Source organism: Ranitomeya variabilis, chromosome 5, assembly GCF_051348905.1.
Source record: "Ranitomeya variabilis isolate aRanVar5 chromosome 5, aRanVar5.hap1, whole genome shotgun sequence".
NCBI lineage: Eukaryota > Metazoa > Chordata > Amphibia > Anura > Dendrobatidae > Ranitomeya > Ranitomeya variabilis.
The window spans coordinates 194,436,961-194,451,465 of record NC_135236.1 but is presented as its reverse complement, the minus strand read 5'-3'; the positions used below and the strand labels follow the sequence as shown (position 1 = coordinate 194,451,465).

General features: G+C 42.0%; 1 protein-coding gene across 1 annotated transcript in view; it reads left to right on the top strand.

Moving 5' to 3' along the window:
- Positions 1 to 14,505, top strand: part of DTWD1 (DTW motif tRNA-uridine aminocarboxypropyltransferase 1) — a 34,551-nt gene that overhangs the window by 1,124 nt on the left and 18,922 nt on the right. Inside the window, exons 2-5 of the mRNA XM_077263710.1 lie at positions 4,668 to 4,710; positions 4,793 to 5,001; positions 11,312 to 11,455; positions 11,555 to 11,810. Coding sequence (XP_077119825.1) covers positions 4,801 to 5,001; positions 11,312 to 11,455; positions 11,555 to 11,810 — 601 coding nt within the window. The 5' untranslated portion in view covers positions 4,668 to 4,710; positions 4,793 to 4,800. The remainder of the gene's footprint in view (positions 1 to 4,667; positions 4,711 to 4,792; positions 5,002 to 11,311; positions 11,456 to 11,554; positions 11,811 to 14,505) is intronic.

The window sequence follows — 14,505 nt, the reverse complement described above, 5'->3', positions numbered from 1 at the left end:
AGATGAGAAATATAGGTATAGTACAATACCAAAGATTTCACTTGTTACATTACATGAGTGATATCTATTGTAAATTCTACACTAGGTCAGAAACCGGACAGTATAGTCCTCCAAACAGTATTATAGGCACCTCATAGTGCTCCATACAGAATAATGAGCCCCATATAAAGCACCATAAAGTATAATAAGTCACATATATTGCTCCATACAGTATAATGAGCCCCATATTAAGACACCACATAGTGCTCCATACAGAATAATGAGCCCCATATATTGCTCCATACAGAATAATGAGCCCAATATAGTGCTCCATACAGTATAATGAGCCCCATATATTGATCCATATAGTACAATGGACCCCATATAATGCTCCATACAGTATAATGAGCCACAAATATTGCTCCATACAGTATTATGGGCACCGCATAGTGCTGCATACAGTATAATTAGCCCCATATATTGCTCCATACATTATTATGGACACAACATATTCTGTATGGCACACTACTAAGCCCCATATACTGCTGCAAACAGTATATGATGAGCCCCATATATTGCTCCATACAGAATGGACCTCATATAATACCCCATACAGTATATGATGGTCCTCATATATAGCTCCAAACAGAATGAGCCCAATATAATGCTCCATATATAATGGTCCCCATAAGGTGTTCCATATATAATGCCCCCCATATAATGCTCCATATATAATGGACTCAGCGTCGGCATCTTCCGACTCTCTGCACTGTGACTGTTCAGGCAGAAGGCACACAGGCCTGACGTCTTCGTGCCCTCTGACCTGAACCATCACAGTCAGAGGACGCAGAAGACATTGCAGTGGTGGAACGGGGAGAAGTAAGTATTGCAAGTGGGCACTGACACAGGCGAGTGGGCTCCCCTGCCTTCTCATGGCACGCTACTTGCCCTGGGTGCTGATGCCAGCCCTGGTCACATGATTTATATTTCAACTTACTTGATCACACAGGTATCTGTGTGTCTTTCTTAGGTCACGTTCACACGTCATGTTCAGTATTTGGTGAATTTTGTACCTCAGTAGCTGTAAGCCAAAACCAGGAGTGCGTGATAAATGCAGAAGTGCTGATGTGTTTCTATTATACTTTACATCTGATTGTTTCACTCCTGGTTTTGGCTTACAAATACTGAGGCCAAATACTGACCGTGTGAATGTACAGGTCCTTCTCAAAAAATTAGCATATAGTGTTAAATTTCATTATTTACCATAATGTAATGATTACAATTAAACTTTCATATATTATAGATTCATTATCCACCAACTGAAATTTGTCAGGTCTTTTATTGTTTTAATACTGATGATTTTGGCATACAACTCCTGATAACCCAAAAAACCTGTCTCAATAAATTAGCATATCAAGAAAAGGTTCTCTAAACGACCTATTACCCTAATCTTATGAATCAACTAATTAACTCTAAACACATGCAAAAGATACCTGAGGCTTTTAAAAACTCCCTGCCTGGTTCATTACTCAAAACCCCCATCATGGGTAAGACTAGCGACCTGACAGATGTCAAGAAGGCCATCATTGACACCCTCAAGCAAGAGGGTAAGACCCAGAAAGAAATTTCTCAACAAATAGGCTGTTCCCAGAGTGCTGTATCAAGGCACCTCAATGGTAAGTCTGTTGGAACGAAACAATGTGGCAGAAAACGCTGTACAACGAGAAGAGGTGACCGGACCCTGAGGAAGATTGTGGAGAAGGACCGATTCCAGACCTTGGGGAACCTGAGGAAGCAGTGGACTGAGTCTGGTGTGGAAACATCCAGAGCCACCGTGCACAGGCGTGTGCAGGAAATGGGCTACAGGTGCCGCATTCCCCAGGTAAAGCCACTTTTGAACCATAAACAGCGGCAGAAGCGCCTGACCTGGGCTACAGAGAAGCAGCACTGGACTGTTGCTAAGTGGTCCCAAGTACTTTTTTCTGATGAAAGCAAATTTTGCATGTCATTCGGAAATCAAGGTGCCAGAGTCTGGAGGAAGACTGGGGAGAAGGAAATGCCAAAATGCCTGAAGTCCAGTGTCAAGTACCCACAGTCAGTGATGGTGTGGGGTGCCATGTCAGCTGCTGGTGTTGGTCCACTGTGTTTCATCAAGGGCAGGGTCAATGCAGCTAGCTATCAGGAGATTTTGGAGCACTTCATGCTTCCATCGGCTGAAATGCTTTATGGAGATGAAGATTTAATTTTTCAGCACGACCTGGCACCTGCTCACAGTGCCAAAACCACTGGTAAATGGTTTACTGACCATGGTATTACTGTGCTCAATTGGCCTGCCAACTCTCCTGACCTGAACCCCATAGAGAATCTGTGGGATATTGTGAAGAGAAAGTTGAGAGATGCAAGACCCAACACTCTGGATGAGCTTAAGGCCGCTATTGAAGCATCCTGGGCCTCCATAACATCTCAGCAGTGTCACAGGCTGATTGCCTCCATGCCACGCCGCATTGAAGCAGTCATTTCTGCCAAAGGATTCCCGACCAAGTATTGAGTGCATAACTGAACATTATTATTTGATGGTTTTTTTGTTTGTTATTAAAAAACACTTTTATTTGATTGACCGGGTGAAATATGCTAATTTATTGAGACAGGTTTTTTGGGTTATCAGGAGTTGTATGCCAAAATCATCAGTATTAAAACAATAAAAGACCTGACAAATTTCAGTTGGTGGATAATGAATCTATAATATATGAAAGTTTAATTGTAATCATTACATTATGGTAAATAATGAAATTTAACACTATATGCTAATTTTTTGAGAAGGACCTGTAAATCTATAGTGCCTCCTCGTTCTGATATCTCATAGACTTACATTGTAAAAGCAACTTCCAGCTCACACACAGACCCCAATGTGACCTGGAATAGAAGTGAAAAGACCTAGAAGTAGACCACTGAGGCACTAGAAATAAGGGAGGACAGTGATTGGTAAGTATATGAACACACTTCACTACAGTACACTCACATTTATACAGCTTTATGTAAAAAAAAAAAATGATTGTGAATTTTTCTCTAAAAACAGTTTTCGGATATGGTCCTAAAATGTATTTTTTCCGGTGAATTCAACCTGAATCTGTCTGAAAAAGCACCGCAGGACATAAGCATACTGTACAACATTGTAAAAACGACATTGCTGCACATATGTTCAGTCTTTTAACGACAGCAGGGTTTGGTAACCGTGAAGCAGTTAAAGAAGTAGCATGTTCACTCATCGGGTGGCGTCCGCTCAGTAGTTATAGTGTAAATAGCAGCAAAACCACCAGCGAAGCTGCTTCGTGAAAAAAGACTGCCGACTTCTTCCTAAAGTGGCTGTGCCTAGGAAAACTACAGCGTCTTAGCGTATGTGCACATGTTGCGGATTTGGCCCTGCAGATCCGCAGCAGTTTTCCATGCGGTGTACAGTACCATGTAAACCTATGAAAAACCAAATCCGCTGTGCACATTCTGCTGAAAATTCCATGCAGAAACGCAGCGGTTTATTTTCCGCAGCATGTCAATTCTTTGTGCGGAATCCGCAGCGTTTTACACCTATCTTATTATAGGAATCCGCAGGTGTAAAAACCCAGACGAAATCCGTACAAATTCTGAACAAAATCCACAATGGAATCCGCAACGTGTGCACATACCCTTAAAGCACCACTTCAGAGGTTTTTCTATTTTACACCTGGAGTGGTGCAACAAATCTAAGTTCCCTGCCCCTAGTCTCATGCTTACTAGCTGCCATTTTCATCTGTTATCAGTGCCGCTTCGGTTGTCTTCTGCAGGTTGTCACTTTCCAGATCATATCAGTGTATGCTGGGCGATCTGGAAGTCATAACTCAGTATAAGGCTGGAGTCACAGTAGCATATAAAAAAAATCGGTGTGATGTTGATCCAGAAAAGTAGGCAGAGTGTCATGCAAGAATAATGTGATTTTTCTCAACTAGCATCCGTATGACATGAGCATGTAATGCATTTTTAACATCAGTTTTTACATACTGTAATTCTCTAATCCATTGAAAGCTAGTTTTCTAACTAATAAAGCAATCTTCTATCCAGTTATAGAATAGTTAAAGGGAACCTGTCACCCCATTTTTTCCGTATGAGATAAAAATACTGTTAAATAGGGCCTGAGCTGTGCATTACAATAGTGTATTTTGTGGACCCCGATTCCCCACCTATGCTGCCGAAATACGTTACCAAAGTAGCCGTTTTCGGCTGTCAATCAGGCTGGTCTGGTCAGATGGGCGTGGTGTCTTCCCCCAGATCTTGCTTATTTTTCCGTTGGTGGCGTAGTGGTTTGCGCATGCCCAAGTCCAGAATCCACTGCACAGGGGAGGGAAAAGAGCGCGATCTGCGCTATTCCCCTGGTGATCGGTGGGGGCGGCCATCTTCCTGTGGCCGCGCGTGCGCAGATGGAGCGCTCTGCTGCCCGGGGCTTCAGGAAAATGGCCGCGGGATGCCGCGCGTGCGCAGATGGAGATCGCGGCGGCCATTTTCCTGAAGCAGAGATGCGAAGAAGCATTACTTTTGGGGGGGAATATATTTGAAGTCATGCCTATCCACAGAGCACCACTTTGGAGAGTAATAGGACTGTTTGCCGCTGCAGTTTTCTTTTCCTGATATTGCATTGACAGATTTTGTACTTTTTGCAGACTTCCAGAGCTGGTGCGACACCACAATTACTCTACACAACAAGTAAGTGCTGTTCTAAAAATCAGTGCACTAGGAAAATGTTTCTCTGAAGGCACAACAATAAACACATCTGTTCTTATTCCAGATCATATAATGTCGAGTAACAAGCAAGGTACGTCCGGAAACCACGACCTGTTGGAGAGATTGAAAGTCTCATCTCAAGTGGTACTTGAAACTGCCCAAAAGAAGGGGAGAGCAAAATGCCCAAAATGTAACAGTTCCAGGATGTTTTACTGCTATACCTGCTATGTTCCAGTAGAGAGCGTGCCAACAGGTTATATCCCAACTGTGAAGGTAAGAAGTATGCTCTTCTCATACCTCATCTCCCTTTTGCATTAATTCCTGTATTTGGTAAAAAATTTAAAAAAAATAAAAATCATTGTTACCCTAGAGATATGTTGGTTTCTCTGTCTGTCAGGTTTTGCTCACATCACTTTGATGTAAGTGGAAAAGCAACCAAACTACGTGCTAAGCATGTTCATAGTGGTTCTAAGTGTATTTTTGGCCTGTCTCTGTCCAGTATATGTTAGTATACAGCATAACATTCCTTCTTCGTGAAGAAGAGGTTGCAAAAAACCTTGAAACGCGTAAAATAAACCAATGCCAAACTTTAATAATTTTCTGGAATCTCATCATTTGGGCAGCGTGGACGAAATCCACGTATTCCTTTGCAGAGTTCTGTTTCATGCAGTCGGTGACCAACTTGTGGATCTGCGGCAGCCCTTACCTACACATGCTTTGAATACCTAATACCAGGTGAGCAGTTTTTTGTCAAACCGCTTACTCTATTTGTGGGATAAGACCCTAATTTGCGCTTGTGTCTCCCTTTTTCCTCACAATACTCCCAAAGATTGCAGTAAGGTTCTACTCACATTTATGCTGCGAGCTGCACTGAGCCCTTACACCGGGATTTCCATGTATATCTCTGAAATACGTGAATCAGAAGGAAACCCTGGCCGAAGATTCCCTGTAATGAGGCAGATTTTATTTATTATTATTTATTTATATAGCACCATTAATTCCATGGTGCTTTACATGAGAAGGGGTTACATCAAAACACAAAATCGCTTACAGTAAACAAAACTAACAATGACAGACTGGTACAGAGGGAAGAGGACCCTGCCCTTGCGGGTTTACATTCTACAGGATTATGGGGCAGATGGAGGCACTGTGAACGCAGTCTGTCCTATGATTCTGCAGTGTCCGTATTTTTCGGTGTGTGTAAAAGTACCGTTGGCCCCAGTTTTTTGCATCTTTGAAAAGAAAGACACTGCTGAACACAGGCCAAATGTATTCCAGAGTAACTCTACTGCCTCATTACAGTGAATGGATCTCTCGGGGGTTTCATCTGAATTGCATCAGATTTAGATGGAAACCCCGATGTAAGTGCTCAGTGTAAAGCGCAGGATAAATGTGATATAAAATGTTACTAAAAAACCATCAACTCAATCCACAAAAAAGCAAGGCCCCACTTAGGTCTGTCAATGGAAATATAGGGGGCTTCCACATTACTGATAGTACAAAAGGCTCTTGAATTGCGTTATGGCTCCTTGCCCCCCCAAAGGAAATCCAGAAAATTCTTACATATCCAAATGCCACCCTCCCTTCTGAGACTTCCACACGTTTGACACTTCTGTAGTGATGAGAGACACCCTAATTTACATGATCCATGTCTCCAGAAGCACGAGCTGGACATAATGTATGGGCACTACAATGGCATGATTTGAAATTTTCACTCAGCAAAATCCAATACTGCTTTTTTCTGGAAAATACCCATGGAGTCAAAATAGTTACTACACCTGTAGATAAATTCCCAGATGGGTGTAATTTCCCAAATGGGATCACCTGAGGGGAATTCTGCTCTTCTGGCACTTAGGGGCTCTGTATTTGGAGTTCCCAAACTATTCTACAATAATTTGTTCTCCATGAGCCAAAAAGAGCTCCGTTCATCCCGAGTCTTGCCGTGTGGCTAAGCAGTACTGTACAGCCACATATAGGGTATTGCCACTTTCAGCACAAATTGTATGACAACTTTTGGTGCCATTTTTACTCCTCTCATGTGAAAATTTAAAACCTGGAGGCAAAACAAAATTTTTGTGGTAAATGTAATTATTTTTTCTTCAATGCCCAATGGTATAAAATTCTGTGACACATATGGTGTCAGTATGATCACTGCACCCTTAGATTAATTCATCGAGATGTGCAATGACAAATGGGGTCACTTATGGGGGTTTCTTCCGTTCTGGCACCTCAGGGGCTCTGCCAATGTATAATGGCAGCCTCAAACAATTCTTGCAAAATCTAGTAGTTTTTGACCGCATATGTTGTACTGACATACTCTGTAGGAATTGCATAATGCATTATACTGTCCATTTTCTCCTATTATCCCTTCGGAAATGAAAAAACTTGGAACCAAAGCAACATTTTAGTGGAAAAAATAGTAATTTTTTGCATTGACTCAGCCCACTGTTATACAATTCTGTGAATCTCCTGAGGGTTAAAAATGCTCACTACACTTCTAGATGAATTCCTCAAGAGGTGTAGTTTCCAAAATGGGGTAACTTTTGGGGGTTTCTGTTGTTTTGGCACCTCAGGAGGCTCTTCAAATGTTACACTGCATCCGCTATCTATTCCAGCCAAAATTGCACTCCAGAATTCAATTGGTACTCCTTCCTTTCTGAACACTGCCATGCACCAAAACAGTAGTTTTCCTCCACATATGGGGTATAAGTGTACTCAGAGGAAATTGCACAACAAATTGTATAGTTCACTTTCTCCTGTTAGCCTTGTGAAAATGAAAATTTGGGGCTGAAGCTAAATTTTGCTGGAAAAATATTTTTTTTTCCATTTTCACAGCTCAACATTATAAAATTTTGTGAAACGCCTGCAGGTTCAAGATGCTTACCTGACATGTACAAAAGTTCCTTGAGGGGCATAGTTTCCAAAATGGGGTCATCTGTGGGAAATTTTCACTGTTTAGTCACATCAGGGGCTCTCCAAAGTGTGCTCCTTCCCTTCCGAGCCCTACCATGCGCCTAAACAGTGGTTTTTCACCGAATATCGGGTATCTGTACTCAAGAGAAACCGCACAACAAATTGTACTGTCCATTTTTTCCTGTTACCCTTTTAAAAATGAAAAAAAATGGGGCTAAATCAATAATTTTTCCTTCCACATTGCTTTAATTCTGGTAAAGCCCCTAAATGGTCAATAAACTTCTTTAATGTGCTTTTGAGCAGGTTGAGGGTGCAGTTTTTAAAATGCTGTCACTTTTGGGTATTTTCCGTCACATAGTATATGGCATGACTATGAAGTCATTTCAAAAGTGATGAGGTCTCCCCAAATAATTGGTTATGTAAATTTTGTCGGAAAAGGGAAATTGCTGATACATTTTAACCCTTAAACTTCCTAACAAAAAAAATTAAGGGCATACAAATTTAAAGTTTGAAAGTTGCAACATTTTCCAGTTTATTTTTTGACAAATTTTAAATATTTTAATCATTAAACGCAAATCATATCTACTTAAATTTACAACTAATATGAAGTATAATATGTCACGAATAGCAACCTCAGAATCACAGAGATAATTTGAAGCGTTCTAGAGTTGTTTTTACCAAAGTTCTGATATTTTCACCATCAAACACGAGTCATATCGAAGATATTTTGCCACTTTCATGAAGTACAATATGTCATGAGAAAACGTTCTCAGAATTGGTTGAATCCGTTAAAACGTTCCAGAGTTAACACATCTTTAACCCCTTTCAGCCTGCTGACGGAATAGTACGTCAGCTGGCAGATCCCCTTCTTTGAGGTGGGCTCCGGCGGTGAGCCCACCTCAAAGCCGCGACATGTCAGCTGTTTTGTACAGCTGACATGTGCACGCAATGAGCGCGAGTGGAATCGCGATCCGCCCGCGCCCATTAACTAGTTAAATGCCGCCGTCAAGCGCTGACAGCGGCATTTAACTAGCGTTCCCAGCCGCGCGGTCGGAAGTTCTCGCACCGCCCACCCCCGTCACATGATCGGGGGTCAGCGGTGCATTGCCATAACAACCAGAGGTCTCCTTGAGATCTCTATGGTTGTTGATGGCCGATTGCTTTGAGCGCCACCCTGTGGTCGGCGTTCGAAGTACACCTGGATATCTACTACATAGAGGTGATCTGTGCTTCACCTCTATGTAGCAGAGGCGATCGTGTAGTGCATGCTCCTAGCCTCCTATGGAGGATATTAAAGCATGCCAAAATAAAAAAAAAAAAAGGGTTTAAAAATATAAAAAAACCTAAAAAATATATAAAAGTTCAAATCACCCCCCTTTCGCCCCAATCAAAATAAAACAATTAAAAAAAATCAAACATACACATATTTGGTATCGCCGTGTTCAAAATCGCCCGATCTATCAATAAAAACAAAGGATTAACCTGACCGCTAAATGGCGTAGCGAGAAAAAAAATCAAAACGCCAAAATTACGTTTTTTTTGGTCGCCGCGACATTGCATTAAAATGCAATAATGGGCGATCAAAAGAACGTATCTACACCAAAATGGTATCATTAAAAATGCCAGCTTGGCACGTAAAAAATAAGCCCTCACCCGACCCCAGATCATGAAAATTGGAGACGCTACGGGTATCGGAAAATCGCACAAAGTTTTTTTTTTTTTTTTTAGCAAACTTTGGAATTTTTTTTCACTACTTAGATAAAAAATAACCTAGACATGTTAGGTGTCTATGAACTCGTAATGACCTGGAGAATCATAATGGCAGGTTAGTTTTAGCATTTGGTGAACCTAGCAAAAAAGCCAAACAAAAAACAAGTGTGAGATTGCACTTTTTTTGCAATTTCATCACACTTGGAATTTTTGTTCCCGTTTTCTGTTACACGGCATGGTAAAACCAATGGTATCGTTCAAAAGTACATCTCGTCCCGCAAAAAATAAGCCCTCACATGGCCATATTGACAGAAAAATAAAAAAGTTATGGCTCTGGGAAGGAGGGGAGCGAAAAACGAAAATGGAAAAACGGAAAAAGCTCCGGGGGTGAAGGGGTTAAGTGACAATAGTCACAATTGAAAAAAATTGGCCTTGTCGTGAAGGTGAAAACAGGATGGGGATGAAGGGAAGGGGTTAATATACACCCAAAATGTCCATTCAATGGATGCCATAAATGTGCTGTGAACAGAGCCTTTGGCACACCATTGAGATGGGCCCGTCAGCTTTGTTCAGAGTTAGATCTGTTTAGAATAAAAAGTCTAGCTATGAATGTCAGGCAAAGATCAATACCAGTTCTGTCTTGATAATGGCCAGAGCCTCGACATGCAGAGCAAAATTCCATAAACCTTTTCTCATTTCAGGCAACAGACATTTTTGCTGTCTTTTTTTTAGTTCAAAATGGTTCTCATTGAAGATGTCACATTTTGTAACAAACGAAATCATTAAACTTTGGTTAGGGAGACAAATGTGACTTGAAGGCATCTCTTTTCTGTGTAACACCTGACCGTCCAATCCTGGGCCAGTTGTAAGATTCTTGGCATTGCTTTTTTGCTTGTCTTCTCTAGTGTTGTGGCTGCACAAATTGACGTGAGAAAATAATTTGCTGCAGATTGCTTGCATGTAACAATGATATAAACATGTTGTGTATAAAGCTATGTTCCCATAGCATTGTACCTTCACATCATTGTCTCTGTAAGGGCTTACATCTGAACACCTGGAAAACAGGGATTGGCACATGGGCGCCGACGGGGCCATAAACTGTGGTGATGCAGATAGTCACTGTGTGTTCCGCCAGACGTCGTTTTCTACCACATCCGCCTGTTTGATGCAATCTCCAAGACGCAGTTGACCACGTCTTGGTGCCCTCCTCAAATAGGTGGATAAGGCCGAGAATGATGTCAGTCAGAGCACACTTTGACTCCTCTCTGCATCACTACAGTCAATGGCCTGTAAGTGCAAACACCTGAATCCTGTTTTCAGACGTAAACCCCAACAGACTGTGTCATGAGGGTAAAATGTGAAGTAAACATAGCCTCAAAATCAATGTGTCTAAAAGAGTTTTATGGGCGATTGTTTAGCTGGCGCATTTACATGGACGCTGTTGTATCAGTAACCTATTTTCACTGCTGTGTCAATTGAATCAGTTTACAATGGCACATGAGGTGTTAAAGAGACAGAATAACTGTTCAAACTAAGTACTGCCACTCAGTGCACAAAGGCGTGTCCACACATTTTAACTACACCTTCCTTCCTACTTGGTTTTCCCTTTATCTCCAACCCTCTGTAAAGCCAGACCTGTCAATCAAAAGAAGAGACAAGGAGATGGAGATACAGGAAGAAAAAGCAGGTGGGAAGGTGTATACAAATGGCCCGCCGTGATGCAGCGAGCGCTTGTACGTGTTTTCAATAGTCATTCTATGCTGACAGATCTTCACAGTTGCCGCAGGAGCCCGGAGTTCCAGCAGCTAATTGCACGGGTGCTGCCTCTGTACCGAATGTAATCAGTATAACAAATCTAGCTATCATGGAGCACAAACAGACATCACGTCAGTATACATTACATAGCATTAAGCGGTTAAAGAATCCACACATTTACTTATTTTATTTATTTACATTTTAGCTTCCTGTGAAAATTGATATTATTAAACATCCAAATGAAACAGATGGCAAAAGTACTGCTGCCCATGCAAAATTGCTGGCACATGAAGATGTGACCATGTATGTATACCCATCTATTCCAGATTATGACAAACTGGTTCATGAAGTAAGTTATATTCTCACTATTATACCATAAGAAGACATTCGTTAACACGGTAAAATTCAGGTTTTAATGCCGATGTGTATTTCTTGTTCATTCTTGAAGGTTCTACTGGTATTTCCTGGTCCAAACGCAGTCTCACTCAAAGATGGGCTTAAGTTTCTGACACAATCTAATAATGAGAACAAGGATTTTTCTGAACCAAATATTAAACATCCAAGACTAGATAATAGCGAAAGTGACAATGAAGATAAAAGTTTGATGGTTCCTGGAGTAAATATTAATTATTTGAAGAAAGTTGTATTCATTGACAGCACATGGAATCAGACAAACAAAATCATATCAGACGAACGGCTGCAAGGTAATAAAAGTATCCAGTTTTTCTGATTATAAAACTGATATCAAGCTCATTTTCACAGAGGACCACATCAGCATTGTTGCTGCTTTCATCTGTAATTGTAAGAGTATATACTGTAAATATAACTACTCTTTAACAGTATTGTTCAATAAACCTGAGACACTGTATCACTCACCATCTGCACTCATTGATCATGTCCTGGGAATAACAAGCAGCAATACAAAATGTACGCTCAGCCATTCGAATGTGTGGATATTTTTTTTTTTTTTTTTTTTAAATCAGGTAAATTTTTATTGAATATGACAAAATAAAACATGTATTACTCATGACATTAGATTTTACACAGGTAACAATTTTTAATGTAAAGTATCCCTCCCCCTCCCCTGTCCCCCCATCCCCGCCCTACCCTTAAGGCCCCGTCTCACTAAGCGATTTACCAACGATCACGACCAGCGACACTACCTGGCCGTGATCGTTGGTAAGTCGCTGTGTGGTCGCTGGGGAGCTGTCACACAGACCGCTCTCCCCAGCGACCAACGATCAGGGGAACGACTTCGGCATCGTTGAAACTGTCATCAACGATGCCGAAGTCCCCCTGCAGCACCCGGTAACCAGGGTAAACATCGGGTTACTAAGCGCAGGGCCGCGCTTAGTAACCCGATGTTTACCCTGGTTACCAAAAAAAACAAACAGTACATACTCGCCTTTCGGTGTCCAGGTCCCTTGCCGTCTGCTTCCTGCTCTGACTGAGATCCGGCCGTACAGCGAGAGCAGAGCGCAGCGGTGACGTCACTGCTGCGCTCTCACTTCTCACTGTACGGCCGGCAGTCAGTGAGAGCAGGAAGCAGACGGCAAGGGACCTGACGGACATCAGAAGGCGAGTATGTAGTGTTTGTTTTTTTTTACATTTACGCTGGTAACCAGGGTAAACATCGGGTTACTAAGCGCGGCCCTGCGCTTAGTAACCCGATGTTTACCCTGGTTATCAGTGAAGACATCGCTGGATCGGTGTCACACACACCGATTCAGCAATGTCAGCGGGGCCTCAACGACCAAAAAAAGGTCCAGGCCATTCCGACACGACCAGCGATCTCGCAGCAGGGGCCTGATCGCTGGTACGTGTCACACATAGCGAGATCGCTATGGAGGTCGCTGTTGCGTCACAAAACTAGTGACTCAGCAGCAATCTCGCTAGCGATCTCGCTATGTGAGACGGGGCCTTTAGAGACCATAACGTAAGCAAACAACATTCCTCACGTTGTACACATAATCAAATAGCGTACTATCACAACACCTGAAAACCTCTTATAGAGTCACATATCATTCCCAAAGCACTAGTTCCAGTCAATCCACAGTTGCTATAACTTATGGAAAAGATCCAACTTGTTTCTCTTGGTGTAAATACTTTTTTCCAGTAGAAGTATATGATCCGTTTGTGTAATAAAGTCTCTTCTAGTCGGAGGTTCCTCTCTAATCCAAAATTTAGCTATCCGCTTTCTTGCAATAAATAACAATCGCGCAATTACTATTTTGGTCGACTTGTCCGTTGTTATTTCTTCCACGTATCCCAATATGCATACCAATGGGCAGGGCCGGACTGGCCATAGGGCAATTCTGGCAAATGCCAGAAGGGCTTGTCTGGTCGTGGGCCACATGGTCTGCTATGTTGCTAACAGAATCAGTGTTCTCAAGACACCCATACTGTTAAGAGGTGTGACAAAGCACAAAGTTGCTGACTCTGTTACTTACCCCAGCAGGCCATAGGGAACATTAGAAATATTGGTCTTGTAGTAGATCTTCCTTTTCTCCATCCAGGGTAATATTAGTAATATATCCCATCTGGTGCTTGGGGATGGGGACCGCATGGGCCTGTGTAATTTCAAATGCCAGGGCTGAATTTCAGCCCCAGTCCGCACCTGCCAATGGGTTTCTAGGGACAATGCACCCATACACCAATTCAATACGATTCAATACCACTATCCAGAAGGAAGACAATCTAGGACAATGCCACAGCATATGCAATATACCCGCCTGTGATTGTGAACACCTTGGGCATTCAGAATTAGGCCTCAGTCCAGCTCTGAATAACCTTTCAGGGGTTCTATAAGCCCTATGCGACAACCTCCCGGGTTCACTCATAGATATCTTAGGCACATATTCTAAAATCGATTCCCATCTATCATCATCAATCTCTCCCAGTTCATCTTCCCATTTCCCTCTAGCCTTAATAGAATGTTTACCGAGAAAGGCAAATAGAAGATCCCCATATACCTCCAATATCGCCCCTCTCATACCGCAATTCTTAAGGATAAATTCCAACATAAGATCTACTTGCATTACTATGAGTCTCCTTCTACTTTGTGTCTGATATGCGTGACGAATCCGGTTATATTGGTACAGCTCTGAACACGGTAACTGGAATACTTCCTGAAACACCTCAAAAGATTTAAGACTGCCCTGGCTGACTAGCTGACCAATCAATCTAATACCTGCCTCCTTCCAGACCCAAAAACCCTTCATTTGCCTAAATTCCTGGAAATATATGTTGTCTCATATAGGAGAAAACCTAGTAAAACCATTCACCCCTCTGATATGTTTCACTTTTTCCCAAACCTTGTGGATTAGATTAATAGTACAGTGCTGAGAACCCGCCTTCATAAAATGCCCTCCCTCCAAACTTTCACTCAATGACCCCATC